We start from the raw sequence: 19,348 nt of genomic DNA, 5'->3' as shown, positions 1-19,348 counted from the left end.
ATAATTTGAGTTAAACAGATGCTTGCACGAATTGAAAAATATTGGATGGATGAAAATTAAAAGGCTTGTAATAAAAAGTTGCTAAAATTCCTGCATGTATTAGCTTGCCTTGGATCTAAATATTTTATTTGCTGAAAGACGGCATAGATGTTTTTCTGGTATCTGTTTGTACCAGACTTGTTAATTGAAAAGATTCATTTGAACCTTGTTTTTATTAACTTTATTTACTGGTTTTGAAACTACAGTCTTGTATGTTTGAAGTTATTTGTTAATCTTTCTACGATGATTATCTATTGTCTGTTAGTCCATCTAATGGAGGCCAGGACTGTCCAGGGGTGAACTATGAGTACCAGCTCTGTAACACAGATGATTGTCCCAAACACTTTGAGGACTTCAGAGCCCAGCAGTGTCAACTTCGCAACTCCCACTTTGAATACCAGAACTCTAAACACCATTGGCTTCCTTATGAACACCCAGATGGTGAGTTTTTGCTGTTTTAGTGCAAAGTGTAACTTTTTTATTTAGATTATATTTCTGGGTTTCTATGTTTAGGGCCAGATTTACCAAACATGGGAAATTTACATAATGATTTACAGACAATACAAAATTTTAAGAACTTAAGCTACGGTCACACCGGGCTTTGTGTTTGCGAAATTCTGTCGTGCGGCGCTGCGAAAAGAGGCGGGATTAAACAAGATGATTAGACATTAAAAAAAGCGAGCGATTGCTCCATGTTTTAAATTTCTGTCCAGAGAGGTCATGTTTTGATCCTCGAGTGGTCTCACGCAGTCAAGTGATGCGATTTCGCAGGTTAGAGTTCACCAAGCTTGAACTTTGCACAGCAGCAACCTGCGAAACTTAATGCATGACCCTGCATTTCCGGTCTGACGCATTCGCGTTCGTATGAATGGAAGTCTATGGGAAGAAAAGTCAAGTGTGACCGCAGCTAAAGACATTACATATCGACCAATGCAATAAGCACAGCGCAAATTAGCATAGTGACCTCAAGAGTTCACACTTACCTGATGATTGGTATTAAACTTGTTTGGCATGGTTCTTCAAGATGAAGCTACTGAGATAAGAAACTCTGGTTATTGATAGTGAGTTAGGAATCATTTGATTGGTGAATCAAGCGTTAGCTAATGTGAGACCAGCCGTGGACAATCATAAGCATGTGATTCTCTTGAAATTAATTCATAAATAAACTTCACAAATAAGTCAATCTTCACAAGGTGCACATGGCCATATAATCTAGACCCTCAAACACATTCATCTGAAAATCCACTCCCTTTAACAGGCATGACACAAGTTTTTTTCTCTATTGGCCTATCAAATATGTGGGTGCGCTAAGAAAATAATAAATATTCAAAGTTAGCCAACTGCATAAAAAGGTAATTAATGTATTTAAAATCAGCTATAAAAGTTTAATTGTATTTTATTGAGGGTTATTTTTTCCTTTATTGCATAAAATAATCTAAATATGGGCAGACAGTGGGCAGACAGTAACTGCGGCACAGAATATTTGTGTTTTGATTGGCTGGATCCCCTGTCAATAAAACTGACTGCAAAGGGTCAATTCAAAGATGATCTGTGTATTTCCAAATATTCAGCAAAAGAAAAAGTTCATTTCAGACCTTGCAGACGTAGCTTGAGACCATAGGAAGATGGTATGCATGGAGGAGGGTGATAACGAACGTTATCTTTCTTCGCAGAATACTACAAATACACTAATTTAAAATAAAATTACTATGATGACTTATTTTGAACCATTTTATTGTCAGTATTCAAATATTGTGTATGGGATGTTCCTTTATATTGTTCTTTTTTAAACTATTATATACAAGCAATATCAGACTGCCAGTTGTGCTTTTTATGTGACTACCATAGCTGTGTTTAGCCCCATTATGTGTTAAGCCAAGCTGTCTAACCATTTGTCATCGCGTCCATCCATCCTTTATATTGTATGATGCTTTTTATTTTTGCTGAAATGCATTTCTTTCCAACCGTAATCAATAAAAAACTGTGGGCTGTGTTGTGCCTACTCACTCTGGTTTATGGTTCTTATCTGTCATTTCTAGTTTGTCACATCACGCATTGAATCGTTGCATTTCTCCATTTCTTTATTTCTCTCAAAAAATAAATAAATAGATATAGTATATACCATATTTCTCCCCAGCCTTATTTTAATGGCAACACAGACACAAACAGACTTCCTGTGCCATACAGTTACATACAGCAAGGAAGTGGAAGTGTGGGAACAACGTGGAGCAAAGTCAGCAAAGACAAGCTTAGCAGGGACACGCTTACGAGCTGTGTGTGTCCACACAAGCAGCACGTAAATTCTTCCTCCCTCCTGGGAAAACCACAGCATAACCATTCCAATTGTGGTCAAGTCTATTTTCTTCAGTGTGTGCAGCTCAAGAAGCTGTCAAGGCCCTTAGAGAGCCCTCACACACAAGTTGGCAAAATGTCATTTTAAAGCCTTGTGCCAAACTTACTAACTTCAGTCACTTCATGTGATGTTTCTGCCCATTGCCATTTATTTTTTGGTGCATTTTTTTGTTATGTTTTTGAGTAAGATGAGAATTGTGATTCTTGAGTGAAGCGGAATAAAAAGTTCACAATGCTCAGTCATAAGGCCAGTGAGAAATATCACTATTAATCATCTGCTGATGTGTTGTTACGTGTGCACTTTAAAACTGCAGTATACTGGAACTAGAGTTATGTTATAGAAATTGCATTTGTGGGAATTGGTCCACCTAGGTGTACTTGTTTTTATTAACAGTAAGTTTTGTACATATACATTTTGGCTACACAATTTTTAACTTGACCTAATTGATCATTTGGAAAAGTGGCAGACGGTAGATTTTTCAGAGGAATTATCTGTTAAACTGCATCCCAATCATCACAAATAATGCAGAAAACCTATTGGAACCCGCATGAACCCAAGATTCTCATAGAAATCAGTCAAGTTTGGTGAAGGAAAAATCATGGTTTGGGATTACATTCAGTATGGGGGTGTGAGGGGGATCTGCAGAACGGATGAAAACATCCACAGTCTGAGGTATCAAGACTGCTGCCCATTACATTACAAATGAAACGGTTACTATGTAACCCTCGTTTCCCGAGGGGGGAACAGAAATGCTATGTGCAAAACTTCCACTATGGGTATTTCGTCAGAAGCTAATCATCAGAAAGAGTAATAAAACGGGCCAATAAAATGCCAATGAGTTGGCGGCGTCAGTGTGCACAGCTGCCAGCAATTACAATCATCTGTTTTGTGAAGATGCCTGCCATGCATCGCAAAGACACCTTTTCTAACTGAAGAGCCAAACTACGGCTGTCAGCTAAGGCACAACCGCTGTGGCAAAGGAACATAGCATTTCCATTCCCCCCTCGGGGAACGAGGGTTACATAGTAACCGTTTCATTCCCCAGCGGAAGGGGAACTTCAATGCTATGTGGAAAACTTCCACTATGGGGAAATGTATGGAAAATGCCACAGCAATTGAACCTTTTTTAGGTCACTCAGGTCATCACCAGAGAAGCAGCCCTCTAATGTGCCCCCTGGCCCTAACTTACCTTACTTACCTGTGAAGCGCTTAAATGCTTATTTATATTTTTTGGAGAGTTGTAAAAATACACCTAGTTTAGTTCTAGGAATTTTAAAATACAACAGTATGTTGGGAAAGCGTGCAGTCCCGATAGGGAGGACCCTGCGGAGTCCACCTGCTGCCCAATGGGGAGAAAACATATGAACTAACCCTTAGAAGGGGGAGTACAGATATGAAGGATGGTTAGCAATGAGGGAAGACACGAGCTCGCCTAAGAGGAGGGAACTATGCCAACAATGTAATGGGCCAGGGACCTGACTCCTCCGATGAGTCAGATGCTGGGGACCTCTGAGGAACTCTGTAGAGTTCTCCAAATGGGGAACTCAACTGAACTGAGTGAAAAAAGTGCACGTATCTCTGTATTAGAGAGAAAGGCGCAGCAAGCGTGTTTCAACACCGTACCAAATTTTCTCATTTACTGGCGTTATCCAGCACACGTGAGGAAAATCAGCTCCACTCAAAGAATATAGACTCTTACGAATGTATTAGGTGTTGCCCAGTCTGCAGCTCTACAGATGTCTGTTAGAGAGACGCCGTGTGCTTACACCCAAGAAGAGGCTATACTCAGTCGAGTGCGCTCTCACTCCCGGGAGATGTGGCTCACCCTGGCACAGAAAGGTGAGGGAGATGGCATTCACTATCCAGTGGGCCAACTTTCCATCTGCCGATAATAACAGAAAAGGAGCTGCCTAGAGTCGCAAGCTCTAATGTGGTCACATAGCGCAGAGCGTGCTGTAGGAACCTCGGGCATCTAGGTGGACCAGGTTCTTAGGAAAATCCTCAGAAAAAACCTGACCCTCTTGACCAATGTCAACGCACCAGCAGAGCTGTCTACCTGGACATAAATCTTAATGATACTGAGTCGAGTGGATCGAGCAGACCACTCCTAAGTGAAATCTCTAAGTGGGTATGAGAGGGGGACAGGATTGATTTAATTATCCAGCATCTCGCGCCTCTGGGAACTGGATGATGAGGTGATGCTTTACCAACGTGCCGCCATCCATGCGTTCTCGGAGCCGGGATGTTCTTAACATCAGTGCGGAGAGAACAGCCTTAACTCCAGTCAGCTGAAGAGAAGCTCAGAGAGAAGTACACCACACAGTGGACAGACTCCACTTCAGGGCTTAGGCATGCCTCGTAGAGGGTGCTCTAGCCTGAGTGATGGTGTTAACCATCGAACCGGTAGGTCACCTAAATCCTCTGCGCTCCATCTATAAACCACACGTGAGGTTCCAGAGATCTGGGCGCAGGTGCCAGATGGTGCCTGTCCCAGAGAAGAAGGAGCATCTTCAAGGGGATATGCCAGGGCGGGGCCTTCACGAGGAGAGAGCTGAAATACAGGTCCGACTGAGCCAGAGAGGCACAATAAACAGACCTGCTCCTCGCCCTCCCTGACCTTACACAGTATCTGTGCGAGTAGACACACTGGAGAAAAATGCGTATTTACGCACATCCTGGGGCCAGCTGTGTAAGCCGACATGCCAGAACGCACCCATAACAGCTGGAAAGCCGGGGGTGGAGTCTCCATTTTCCCGGGCTTGAACTTCCATGAGAGCACATCGGCTGCACAATTGAGCTCGCTGGGAAAGAATGGCACGCATCAATTTCCGCCTTGTATGACTCGTATGAGGAGCATACGGCAAGCAAGCTGAGACATGCGCCAAGAGCAGGTACCCCCTGTGTGGTTGATATACACCTTTTTTACACTGGTAAAAAAAACGATGCAGTGCGAGATATACAGCCAACAGCTCCAAGCAGTTAATATGCCAATGCAACCTGGTTCCTTCCACGGATCAGTGGCAGAGTTCAGGCTGTCACATCCAGAGAAAGGAGAAATTGCTCTCATAAATTTTTGGTAGCCATACGGCCATAAGTTAAATACATGGGTATTTGTGGCCCTCCGCCAGGGAAAGAGCAACCCTTCGTTTCTCTGAGTGCCGCGTCTCAGGGACGCTTTGCGGTCCATACCGGACTGAGCGGTGCTTTTCTGTGATTTCATCTGTGGGGTGCTCGATGCTGCCGTTTAACCGGTGGAACGGACAGGGCGGTGGAGCAAATTTTTGAGCCACAGTCAAGCGCCCTCGGCGAAAAGCAGCCATAATCAACGAGGAGAGCGTTTTTTTTTTTAAAGCCAGCTGATTGCACTTGACTGCCCTTTCACTGTGGTGAATTCCCGAGTGAACTCCCCCTCTGTGTCGGCAAACAGGCCAGCCTGGGAAATGGGTGTGTTAAAAAAGCGAACTTTGTCAACGCCACGCATATCTGCCAGGTTTTAGCTAGAGGTGACGTTCCTGGATCACTAGTGTGGTCATCATCCTTCCCAGAGCATTCGCAGCTGACCTGGTGTTTTCAGAGCAAAGTCAGTTGCAGTGTGTGATCTAAGCCTGGGTCGGAACCTTCCTCGTGCCAGTGGGCCAACGCCTGCTTCAGCCATAGCAAGCAAAACGGAAGCAGTCTGGCCTGCAGCATTGTAGGCTCTGGGCCTGAGGGATGCAGATAACCTAAACGCTTTGGACGGGAGCCAAGGCTAACCACGCCAGGAAGGGACACCACATGGGCAAGATTGACCACGCTCGACCTGGGGATTCGCCTCGTACCCCCTGGCTTCTCCATCATCGAGGAAGGTGAGGGCAGAGCGCATGCAAACCGGGCAGAAAAAGGTGCCCTCAGCGCTGCGTGAACTTACTGTGCACCTCCAGGAAGAAAAAGATGGGAGGCTTAGAGCATTTCCCCTTCTTATCCTCCACGTCACACCCTTAATCGGTCCGGCGGCGGAGCTAGGGGACAAGCCATCTCCAGCCTCGCCACCAAAGCAGCCCGGGTTACCACGGCCATCATCTCAGATTTCATATTCAGAGCCTTGCTTACCACCCTTGAGGGAGGAAGGTCTGAATTGTCATCAGAAAATGACAGCCCACCCTCCGATGCAGCGATAGACATCTGGTCCACTGTGTCATCGAGTTAGAGGGCGATCAGCCTGGAGACTGGAGTTGTTCTCTTACTCGAAGCTTACATGGAGCTCTCTGAGGAATGGGAGATCCGCAAGCCCGAAGGCGGCAGATTGACCCCACTGTAACCCTCAGATCTGCCTGAGGGCCAACCACTATTGTGGGGCACAAAAGGGCCGGTTCGCCCTTTTGCAAGAGTGAACCGCAATCTTAGCTGCGCAACAGACATGCCAACGCAGTGATGGCATGCACTGGCCATAAGCAACACATTAACATGCTAAATCCCCAGACATGCAACACAGTTCTTTCTCGAAGGAGGTTTGGAGGAACCCGAAGACTCTTTCAGTAGCATGAGGCTCTAAAAAAAGTGAAAAGGTGTCTTAGCGATGCACGGCGGGCATCTTTATACAACAGATGATTGTAATTGCTCCCAGCTGTGCACGCTGACTCCGCCAACTGATTGGCATTTTATTGGCCCATTTTATTACTCTTTCAGATTATTGGCTTCTAGCGAAATCCCTGTAGTGGAAGTTTTCCACATAGCATTGAAGTTTCCCTCCTGCTGAGAAACAACAGGAGAGGGCAAATTCTCCAGCAGGCTAGCGCTCCTTCTCATACTTCATCCTTCACATCATAGTTCCTGAAAGCAAAGAAGGTCAAGGTGCTCCAGGATTGGCGAGCCCAGTCACCAGAGACGAACATTATTGAGCATGTCTGGGGTAAGATTAGGGGGAGGCATTGAAGATGAATCCAAAGAATCTTGATGAACTCTGGGAGTCCTGCAAGAATGTTTTCTTTGCCGTTCCAGATGAATATATATTCTTTACTGTACATTACTTCTGTTAAGTGACAAGACTTTTGTCTAAGCCAAGCCACCCCTTACTGTCCTAATTAAATAAGTAAAAATCAAGGCATTATTTTGGTAAAATAAGCATAAACTTGAGGCCTTTGCCTTTCATATAAGCCATTTCTGATACCAAATGATCAACTAGAAGTCAAGTTAACATTGTGGTTCCTAAAACTTGGATAGGCGACAAGACTTTTGTCAGGTAGTGTAAATATGTATATTTTTTGCTTTCCAGTTTGCTCAAATAATAAATAAAAAAAAATCCACGATGGTGTTTTCATGACTTTCCTTTTCAAGACAACTTTTCTTTTCATCCTTTTCAAAAAGGAAAATAAAATCAGTGCGACTGATAACGGGAACTAGAACTAGAGTTATCAATGTCAAATTTACTGTCTCGTTCATAAATCCTGCATTCAGATAAGCAGTAATTAGATTTATTTTTTTCTTTTTTATTTTATTTTATGCAAATATGATATAATACAAGAAATAGCTTTATAAATGAACATAAATTAAAAAACACACACCATCTTGTGAAAAGGGTCCATTTGCCAAACATATATAGCAGCCAGAAACAGAATTAAGAGTTATTTTTCAGAAAGAAAAGTTAAGTTTAATGGTAATCAAAGCTCACCTTCACAATAGTTTTAATGTATAATTGTCATCTAAGCAACAGCAGTAGTGACTCATTCTTTATGAACATTAAAGTTAAGATTATATGTTTACTGCACTTTCATTTAAAGTTTTTTTTTTATTATTCATTCATTATATGCTCATCATGCAAACCTTGAATTAGTTGCCATGTAACTAAAGCATATCTTTCTTCTATGTCATTACATGAAATGAAAACTTTCATGAACTAGCAAGCATTTATTTTAAACTATGTATCTAAATATATTTAGATAAAGATAAGTCACCATAATACAGTGAAGAACATGGAAAATTAACCTTAAACACAGCTTTGTGCATTGCTTTTTAATTATATTATATTATATTATATTATATTATATTATATTATATTATATTATATTATATTATATTATATTATATTATATTATATTATATTATATTATATTATGTAAGATTATATTCCAGTTTTACTGGATAAATACTATTATTGATTTCTCACAGGCTAGTTTTAATTAAATATAACAGACAATATGTAATAGTTTAGCTATAATTCATTTATAACATGTCTCCATGTTTTGTATGTTTTCAGCTAACAAAAGGTGCCACCTTTATTGCCAGTCGAAAGAGACAGGTGATGTGGCATACATGAAGCAGCTGGTGCATGATGGGACAAGGTGCTCATACAAAGACCCGTACAGCATCTGCGTGCGTGGGGAGTGTGTGGTAAGTGTTTGAATTTCACAATGCAGTTTAGGTATTATTTCAGGATTAAAAACCACTGCTAATGTGCTAAAAAAAAATCTTTGTAAGACCACAGTAATCGGATGGTGTGCAAAAATGTGCTGATTTGCATAACCACCTCAACAATATTCAGAATCACTCACTGTGGCAGTCCTGTATTTTTTTTTTCATTGAATGGATGACTACTAAAATCCTCCAATCTCTGACCTCCAGAATTTGTGTAGTAGGGAGGGAAGGAACCTGAAGATTTCCATCAGCTCTTGGCAATTCACTGTACATTAGATGTGATGCAAATAGTATATTTAGTGTATATAGTATATATTGTGTTAGGGTTATGCTATCTTAGGCTAAGACTCACCTTCAAAATCAGTATTTTTCACTTGAATATGTAGAACCAGGTTTGCTACACCTGGCAAATGCTAAAAAAAATTACAGATGGGAGTGGAAAGTCCAGTGAGTGGTTTGTACTGACAATGTGCAAAATTTACATTGCGTGGTAATCTGTATGTTTGGATAATCCCTTCTGGTTTTCTAAATGAATAGTGGAGAACTTTTATCTTCCTTATTTGTGCTCTCAATTCCCTTCATACCTCCCACTAAACAATTGCCTCATGCAAAATGGATCATGGCATGCTTTTTTTATGTCTTTGATTGTTCACAAGGAGGGAAGATATAAGAGTCAGAAGTAATATTATCTAGAAATAATCTCATGCATAATAATGTAATTTGATCTCATTCATAAAAGTGTGAATTTATTGTACCAGTTCTAAATGAGGAGAAACGTTTAGAATAAAATAATGTCACCGTATACTCTCCTTGTCTTGGCAGCCAAACACTACTGCCAAGTAACATATTTACTCATATCTTGTAATGCTGCTTAATCTTTGTTTTTTAGCCCTATAACTGTTTTCAACAATGTGCAGATATGTGTCTTAACGTCTGAAAAAATGTGTTTATGTGTTTACATTTACATTTACATTTAGTCATTTAGCAGACACTTTTATCCAAAGCGACTTACAAATAAGGATAAGTAAGCAATTTACACAACTATTAGAGCAGCAGTGAATAAGTGCTATAGACAAGTTTCAGGTGTGTAAAATCTAAGAAGCAAAGCATTAGTAATGTAAGTTTTTTTTTTTTGAGAGAGAGAGTACAGTTAGTGGTATAGCCAGAGAGGCAATTGCAGATTAGGAAGGAAAGTGGAGACTAAATAGTTGAGTTTTTAGTCGTTTCTTGAAGACAGCAAGTGACTCTGCCGTTCTGATGCAGTTAGGGAGTTCATTCCACCAACTGGGCAGATTGAATGCGAGAGTTCGGGAAAGTGATTTCTTCCCTCTTAGAGATGGAACCACAAGGCGACGTTCATTCACAGAACGCAAGTTTCTGGAGGGCACATAAATCTGCAGAAGTGAGAGCAGATAAGAAGGAGCAAAGCCAGAGGTCGCTTTGTAAGCAAACATCAGAGCTTTGAATTTGATGCGAGCAGCAACTGGCAGCCAGTGCAAACGGGTGAGTAGCGGAGTGACATGTGCTCTTTTGGGTTCATCAAAGACCACTCGTGCTGCAGCGTTCTGAAGCAGCTGAAGAGGTTTGATCGAGTTAGCTGGAAGCCCGGCTAGTAGAGAGTTGCAATAGTCCAGTTTGGAGAGAACAAGAGCTTGAACAATGAGTTGAGCTGCATGTTCAGATAGGAAGGGTCGGACCCTCTCTGGATGTTGAGAGACAGAAGGAAATGATCCGATGTTTGTTGTGGAGTTACTAGTGTTTGATCAGCAAAGCAATGTCGAGTGTAAATAAGGTCTAGCTGATTACCTGATTTGTGAGTAGCAGAAGTAGGTGCTCTTTTGAGGTCAAAAGAGGCAAGCAGAGTCTGGAAGTCAGCAGCTTGAGGTCTTTCAATGTGAATGTTGAAGTCACCTAGCACCAACAAGGGAGTGTCATAATCAGAAAAACATGAGAGAAGAACATCCAGTTCATCTAAGAAGTGACCTAATGTACCCAGTGGGCGGTAGATGACAACCACATTTATGTAGAAGGGGTGGATAATGGTGACTGCATGGAATTCAAAGGAGCTGATTTTTGGCAGGGACGGTCTGTGAATTTCCATTCTTTGGAAATCAGTAGTCCAGTCCCACCCCCTCTCAGTCCCACCCCCTCTCCCTATGTGTCTTAACCTTTGAAAAAAATGTGTTTATGTGTTTATTATAGGGCTGGACAATATTGCAATAAAAAATTATCACAATATCATATACCAAATCATTCGATATCGATAATTATTGAATATTTTTTAACAATACATTTAAGAATATAATTTTTTTTTTGTATATAACCACTTTATTTTAATTTACCAACATTACTAAGGCAAATAGTTTTAATAATCAAAAACAAAAATATTTAAACAAAATATCTGATCTTCTTTAATAAAATAAACATAAGTTTTAAAGAGTTTTATATAAAACGTTATAAATCAAATGTTAAAAGTGTGTGCAACTAAAGGTAGATCAACATCTGTAACATCTCAATAATAATGATTCAGTAAACCTCAAACTCTCTAAACAAAACAAATTATGATAATCTAATCTGAACTTTCCAGTAAAGGAACCAACCATCAATATTCAAATACATATTGCAGCATACACATTGTGAAGTTGAATAACTATTACCCCCTATGACAAAAAATCTTTCAGATGGGGAGCTAGTGGCTGGGATGCACAAGAAAAGAAACTAAAAAGCCACTCTGGCAACATCCTTACATCCTTTTTATTTACAATCTCCTCACTGCTCCCAACCACCGCACTCATTTTCACATGTGTTGTTATTCTGACCTGAAGTGACAAGCGTGTGCATGTGGATTCCTTGACTATTTACAATGGGCTTTGGCTTGGGCTTGCGCTCGCGTTCCCCTGGCGTCTCTCGTAACTAAGCAATCATCAAGCGTTTTCTCAGAGAATGACAAGTTTATGTAGAAAAGTAAAAGCACTGCAGTGTTTGGATGCACTGTGTTTTAGGTAATTAGTCTGCTGTTAGTACTGTAATGTGTGTATTCCATACAAAGTGTGAAGCAGATTGGTTAGTTCTACTTAGATGAATCGTGGTGCACTCGCAGCATTCTGAAAAGTTGAGATGTTTTTAAGTAAGTGTGCCTGGAAAATTCACATGTGTGATTACACCCATGACCCAGTCTATTGGGATTGGTCGACTGCGTTCAGCACGAGACAGAGAGAAATGCCCACCACGGCTACAGTATGAAGTAGCAGAAAGTATGTGAGAGCCCAATGCACATTCAGTATTAATCCACACAGTGGGGAATTGCTGACAGTACCCATAGCAAAGGCAAACAGCAGAGGATCACGAGAAACGCCTTTAAATTGGTTAAGGAAGAAGTACGTGTCACGTTTTTAACGTAGTGTTGGACGCGATATGTGAACAGCCCCATAAAGATTTAACCTGAGAGATACAGTATAAGCACTGATCTATAATAGATACATGATTACAAGCCACGCAGGGTGATTACAACATATAACATTTCACGAGTTCATACTTGCAATCGTTTCAAAATAAAGCGTATTTGTCGTGCTGTCCGGGGAGAGGGCTCTGAGCTCGGGGAGACACCCCAACTCGAGTTATTCCCCTTATCAGGAAACAGAGAGGAATTGGGATTCGAGCGAAGTATCTAGCCCGGCCCCAGAACGCTCCCCCCAGGATTGTAATGCTTAAGAGGTGAGGTGTTGGGGAGGTGGAGGGATGCTAAAGTCTTTGGTATATATAGGGGTTTGGTCAAGAACTGATGGGATAATAGAATAATTGTCAATGACGTATTTGATACTGAAACTTCTGTGCGTGCTCCTCCCGAAATTTGTTTACAAAACATCACACAATTAAACACATATTTTGCAAACTACACAAAACAAGGCAACAATTTTAATTACACTTACATGTTCTGATCCGGAGGAAGAAAAAACTGGTCCATTTGAACTGTAACAGTTACTGACAAAGTCTCTGCTCCCTTAGTCCCATAGTCTCTGCTGCTCCTTCAATAGCAAACGGCTGTCGAATCCCACGTTGCAGCATAGGTTATTGTATCAATCATCAGAAAAATGACAGGAACAAACACAGCTCTAGGTTAGCTATACTGTGGTGTTGTTGTGAAAATAAAGTTTAACCCTTTATTCCCCATACGAATCTCCATCTGTCAGTGATCATCAGTGATCCCCCACGCCTCTGCTAGTGCCTGAAATGAAAGCACGTTCACATTTTACCGGAACTGGAACTACATATTTGGTGATGTATGGTGTCAACGTCGATTTGATCAAGCAAAAGATCCAAACCTAACTTGATTCGTTTATTTGACTATGAGTCAACTATTTTGCTAAAGAATCAGTAGTTTTAAACACGATGCACTATCAGATTTAAACCTCTGTTACACACTGCATGGAAGCTCATTTTCAAAAACCCATAATAGGGGCACTTTAATAAAGCTAAAGCCTTCATATTGAAACTGCATACAGAATCTTTTTTTTTTTAATTGACAAATGGTGTTCGGTCAATAAATATCAATATCAATTTTATCCTCCAGCCCTAGTTTATTACTCGGTAATGCCACACATAACACTGAATGCTCTGTTGCATAATTCTTTTAAATACTCGCCTCCCATAAAGTTTGTGCCTGAAATGAAAACTCCTACAATTGCATATGCAGTAAGTGCATGTGCAAAAACATGCAAATGCATGAAAAATTGCAGTGTTGTTGTTGTTGTTTTTTTTTTTTTTGCTAATGTCTTTCTATTGTTTTCGGTTAACCTACTACAAAGATTTGCATTACCTTATTTCAGAAAATATAAACATAAAATCATTGATTTTTGCATTGATAAAGTAAAATACCAACAGACAAAAAAAGCCAAAGTAAACAGAACCATTGCAACAGATGACTGATAAAAATAGAATACCGAAACATAAATAGGTGCACTTGAATAATTTTTGGAAAAATGAAATTTGTATTAACGTTTACATGCATGTGACAAATTGTGGTCCAATAAGACAAACTCCCCTGTGAAACAAAATAAAGAAAGAAAATAATTGCAACAATTTCAGTATTAAAAATAGTGAGACATAATACAGCCGATGCCCTTCCAGCCACAATCCAACACTGGGAAACACCCATAAACTTTCAATTACACACATACACTACGGACAATTTAGCTTACCCAATTCACCTGTACCGCTTGTCTTTGGACTTGTGAGGGAAGTCGGAGCACCCGGAGGAAACCCACGCCAATATGGGGAGAACATGCAAATTCCACACTGAAATGCCAACTGACCCAGCCGGGGCTCGAACCAGCGACCTTCTTGCTGTGTGGCAACAGCGCTACCCACTTTGCCACCGCACCGCCCTGTAAAACATGTTTTACAATAATGTAATAGTTTCTGTATTCCCTTCAGTGAATAGTTTTATTATTGTTATATATTTTTACACACAATGGCCACAACAGCATCATGCAATTTAGAAGAACATTACTTTAAAGTAGACATCTGACTCACAGACATACATGACCAATTTACTAAATGACTGTACACTTCTGAATGGGTAAAATATAATTTTCGCATATAATTACAAGTGCAGTCAAATCTGTCACACTTTTTTGGTTTGTTGGTTTTTGTGGTTTGTCGCTGAGCAAATGGTTGACAGTAGACTGTTTACATTATGAGTGCCACAATGAATGTTGTTTGAAGAATGGATCTCTCTAGATAGGGTTGATAGAAGTACATTGATTTTTGTAGGCTGAATGGACACTGAATAGTGATTAGCTTTTGGGAAGAAAGTGATTGATAGTGTGTCAGCTAGTGTACAGAGGCTTTAGGATTTATTTGCTGATATCTTGCACCTTTTAAAAAGTTTTGTTCAGCAAACTGCTGCAGTGTGTCTCGTATTTGTCAATGTCAGTTCGTATTTTCAAGAGAAAAAAGAAAGAAATCCTGTTCCTTGGTGACACTTTTTTACAGATTATGCTTTTGTGGCCAAAATAGCAACATGGGAAATGCTTCAAAAGCATCTGTAGTTTTATGATATCAGATGCAGACATAGTGAAAGATAAAAGCTTGAAGAGATTCTGAGAGCACCTTTTGCTCTATTTCCTCTATGTGTCTTGCATATTTCCTCATTTCTGTCATCTTCTTCCTTAGAAAGTGGGCTGTGACAGGGAAATTGGCTCCAATAAGGTGGAAGATAAGTGTGGCGTGTGTGGGGGTGACAACTCTCACTGCCGAACTGTGAAAGGAACCTTCACCCGAGTGCCCAAAAAAGCTGGTAAGATACTTCCCTTCTTTCCTGGGCCATTTTACCTTCATCAGTCAGCTTTTCTGAACTGCAGCCCTGTCATTAAGTTTATATTTCACAGCCCTCTTTCAGAACACTTTACTTTTGGGGGGATATGTGATAAGGCTGGAATATTGCTAAAGCTGGAATATTAATAAAAATCAGACCTTTATTATTGATATATGATGTTACATTTATTATGTAACGTAGATGTAACTCTCAGAAGCACCAGTTGTGATTAATAAGTTTGTGCATGTGTAATTTAATAATGAGCATTATTATTTTAGTATTCTAGGGGGAGAGTGAAATAAATTCAACTACTTTTAATTATTTGTTAGCACAAAGACTACTTTGCATACTCAGAGAATACATTTTCCTGTGCAAAGAGCTGACTATTGACAGATTTCATGCACAATATTAATTTATGTTATGTTACAGTGCATCTGGAATGTATTCATATAGCTTCACTTTTTCCACATTTTTTAAATTGTTACAGCCTTTATTCCAAAATGGATGAAATTAATTTATTTCCTCAAAGTTCTACACACAATACCCCATAATGACAATGTGGATTTTTTTTTCAAATTGTTGAAAATTTATTAAAAATAAAAAAGCTGTAAAATCACATGTACTTGAGTATTCACAGCCTTTGCCATGAAGCTCTAAATTGAGCTTAGCTATATTCTGTTTCCACTGATCATTCTTGAGATGTTTCAGCAGCTTTATTGGAGTTCACCTGTGCTTAATTCAGTTGATTGGACATGATTTGAAAAGGCATACACCTGTCTATATAAGGTCCCAGGGTTGACAGTGCATGTTAAAGCACAAACCAAGCATGAAGACAAAGGAATTGTCTGTAGACCTCCGAGACAGGATTGTCTTGAGGCAAAAAAATTCTGTTGCTCTGAAAGTTCCAATGGGCGCAGTGGCCTCCATTATCCATAAGTGGATGATGTTTGGAACCACCAGGACTCTTCCTAGAGCTGGCCAGCCATCTAAGCTGAGTGATCGCGGGAAAAGGGCCTTAGTCAGGGAGGTGATCAATTACCCGATGGTCACTCTGTCTGAGCTCTACCATTCTTCTGTGGAGAGACCTTACAGAGGACAACCATCTGTACAGCAATCCACGAATCAGGCCTGTATGGTAGAGTGGCCAGACGGAAGCCACTTGCTGCCTGGAATTTGCCAAAAGGCATCTGAAGGACTCTCAGACCATAAGAAACGAAATTCTCTGATCTGATGAGACTAAAATTGAACTCTTTGGAGTGAATGCCAGGCGTTACCTTTGGAGAAAACCAGGCACTGCTCATCATCAGTAATACCATACCCACAGTGAAGCGTGGTGGTGGCAGCATCATGCTGTGGGGCTGCTTTTTAGCAGCAGGAACTGAAAGACTAGTCAGGATAGAGGGAAAGATGAATGTAGCAATGTACAGAGACATCCTGAATAAAAATCTCTTGACCTCAGACTGGGGTAACGGTTCATCCTCCAGCAGGACAATGACCCAAAGCACACCGCAAAAATATCAATGGAGTGGCTTCACAACAACTCTGTGAATGTCCTTGAGAGGCCCAGCCAGAGCCCAGAGCTAAATCCTATTGAACATCTCTGGAGAGATCTGAAAATGGCTGTACACCGTCACTTCCCATTCAACCTGATAGAGCTTGAGTGGTACTACAAAGAGGAATGGGCAAAAATTCCCAAAGACAGGTGTGCCAAGCTTGTGGCATCAAATTCAAAAAGACTTGAGGCTGTAATTGCTGCCAAAGGTGTATCAACAAAGTATTGAGCAAAGGCTGTGAATATTTATGAACATGTGATTTTTCAGGTTTTTTATTTTTAATACATTTGCAACAATTTGAAAAAATCTTTTTTCACATTGTCATTATGGGGTATTGTGTGTAGAATTTTGAGGCAATAAATGAATTTAATCCATTTTGAAATAAGGCTGTAACATAAAAAAATATGGAAGAAGTGAAGTGCTATGAATACTTTCCAGCAAGAAGGGCGCTGGTTTGAGCCTCGGCTGGGTCAGTTGGCATTTCTGTCTGGAGTTTGCATGTTCTCCCTGTGTTCACATGGGTTTCCTCCGGAAAACAAGTGCAAAGACATGCGCTATAGGTGAATTGAATAAGCTAAATTGGGTGTAGTGTATGTGTCTGAAAGCAAGAGTGTATGGGTGTTTCCAAGTGTTGGGTTGCGGCTGGAAGGGCGTCCGCTGCGTAAAACATATGCTGGATAAGTTAACGGTTCAGTCCGCCGTGGCAACCCCTGATTAATAAAAGGACTAAGCTGAAAAGAAAATGAATGAATGAATGAATGAATATTCACAAATGGCTACAGTTAAAACTGCATTATTATTTTGTCAAAAACGTAGAAGTTTAGCTGAACGTTGGTTAGGTTTGGAATGATTTATTATGCACTAATTGGTATGGTTTGGATTTAATTGCAGTTGTAGCAGAGCTCAGAAATAGTGGCCTTAGAGCAATGACAAAATTAGAAAGCAAAGGATTTGGATCGAAAAGACAATTATTTTTTCAGTGTGTTCGGATCACACTACGGTTTTTGAGTCACAGGTCAGACTATTTTTCTGATTAGCAAAAAAGGGAGAGAAATGTCATTTGCTTTCCATTTATACAAAAATATTACTGCAAAAACCTGTAATTTTAATATAAATAAACATAAAAAAGAACCAGCAGAAAAAATAATTAAATACAAACAACGATCTTTCTACTGTTGCTAATAATGCTAAATATAGAAGTCTAACATCTTGTACAACATATCATATTTATTTTCAATTATGATTCAACAATTCACACATAAAACTTCATGTTTCAATATAGGTGTATCATTTTTGAAAACCTATTCAGTGACATAATTTTGATGGGATTTTTGTCGCCACAATGTAACTGTAACAACATTCACCAGCGTCAAGTTCCATTAAATGGTGATTTTAATCTTTACCATAAACATCAGTGTTTACATTCTGAACTATAAACTGTTATTCCAGTACGTCTGTGTTATTTAACTGTTTGTAACTATGTTATTTATTTGTTTGTATAAAAACTGAACCTCTCTCGATCAAACACAGATTTGAATGAATTAATCATTATCATTTATCACTCATGTTGCGCAGGTTTGAATTGAGATCCCGATCATTTAATGTTTAATTGTGCAGCTTTACACTGAATGCATTAATGCAGGCTAAACAAACAGTGATAGAAAACACCTTTAATTATTAACCTAAGAAAGCATTTAAGTCCCACCACAACTTTTTCCATCATCATTACATTTTACAGGGAAGCCAAAATGCTTTCATACACTTGATTTGAATGACGCGGGAGGCAATCTCTCTGCAATTGTTAAAAATGTTGGATTAACCTACAAGTTCAAAAAAAGTTATTAATCCGCAGGCGACATGCGTTCCAAACTATGGACTGTGATCTGTATGGAAAAATGGAAAAATATAGCTAACTATGTAGACCGCTAGTTTCACATGTTCACATACTTCCAATTAATGACTACTGGGATCAAATTTGAAATTGTCAATGTCAGAAGTATTGAGGAACAGTCTTGCTCTGTAGCTTCTTCTATGACAACCGTCAAATTAAATATGCTGTCTGTTTTTATCCATTTTATTACATGGGCAAGCTATTAACACAAGACAAATTAAAACTGGGGGCGATGCAGTGGTGCAGTAGGTAGTGCTGTTGCCTCACAGCAAGAAGGTCACTGGTTCGAGCCTCGGCTTGCATGTTCTCCCTGCGTTCGCGTGGGTTTCCTCTGGGTGCTCCGGTTTCCCCCACTGTCCAAAGACATGCAGTACAGGTGAATTGGGTAGGCTAAATTGTCCGTAGTGTATGAGTGTGGATGTTTCCCAGTGATGGGATGCGGCTGGAAGGGCATCTGCTGTGTAAAAAAAAACATGCTGGATAAGTTGGCGGTTCATTCCGCTGTGGCGACCCTGGATTAATAAAAGGGACTAAGCCGAGAAGAAAATGAATGAATAGATGAAATTAACACTGGAGATTTGTTTTGTTTTCTAGCCACCATTTCATTTCTACTTATGAATGTAACACACTGTCAGTGAACAGATTGATGATGTTTACTTCAGACTAATCCTACGGCACATGGCCATTGTCTGTTTTTAAAAGTTTTGAAGGATGTAACTGAGATCCAGCAGTGTGACATGGCTTGATGTCGGGAACATGTTTGTACAGACTGACAAGTTACATAGAGCGTGCATCTGGCTTAATGT

At 40.1% G+C, this 19,348-nt stretch overlaps 1 protein-coding gene across 2 annotated transcripts in view; it reads left to right on the top strand.

The window, feature by feature from the left end:
- The window catches only part of adamts3 (ADAM metallopeptidase with thrombospondin type 1 motif, 3), a 200,136-nt gene that overhangs the window by 115,887 nt on the left and 64,901 nt on the right, over positions 1 to 19,348 (top strand). For both annotated transcript variants that reach the window (XM_056458158.1, XM_056458157.1), the window contains exons 13-15: positions 305 to 480; positions 8,625 to 8,758; positions 14,957 to 15,080. In XM_056458158.1, coding sequence (XP_056314133.1) covers positions 305 to 480; positions 8,625 to 8,758; positions 14,957 to 15,080 — 434 coding nt within the window. The remainder of the gene's footprint in view (positions 1 to 304; positions 481 to 8,624; positions 8,759 to 14,956; positions 15,081 to 19,348) is intronic.

This window comes from Danio aesculapii, chromosome 5, assembly GCF_903798145.1.
Source record: "Danio aesculapii chromosome 5, fDanAes4.1, whole genome shotgun sequence".
In the NCBI taxonomy this organism is placed as follows: domain Eukaryota; kingdom Metazoa; phylum Chordata; class Actinopteri; order Cypriniformes; family Danionidae; genus Danio; species Danio aesculapii.
This window is presented reverse-complemented; position numbering and strand designations above follow the sequence as displayed.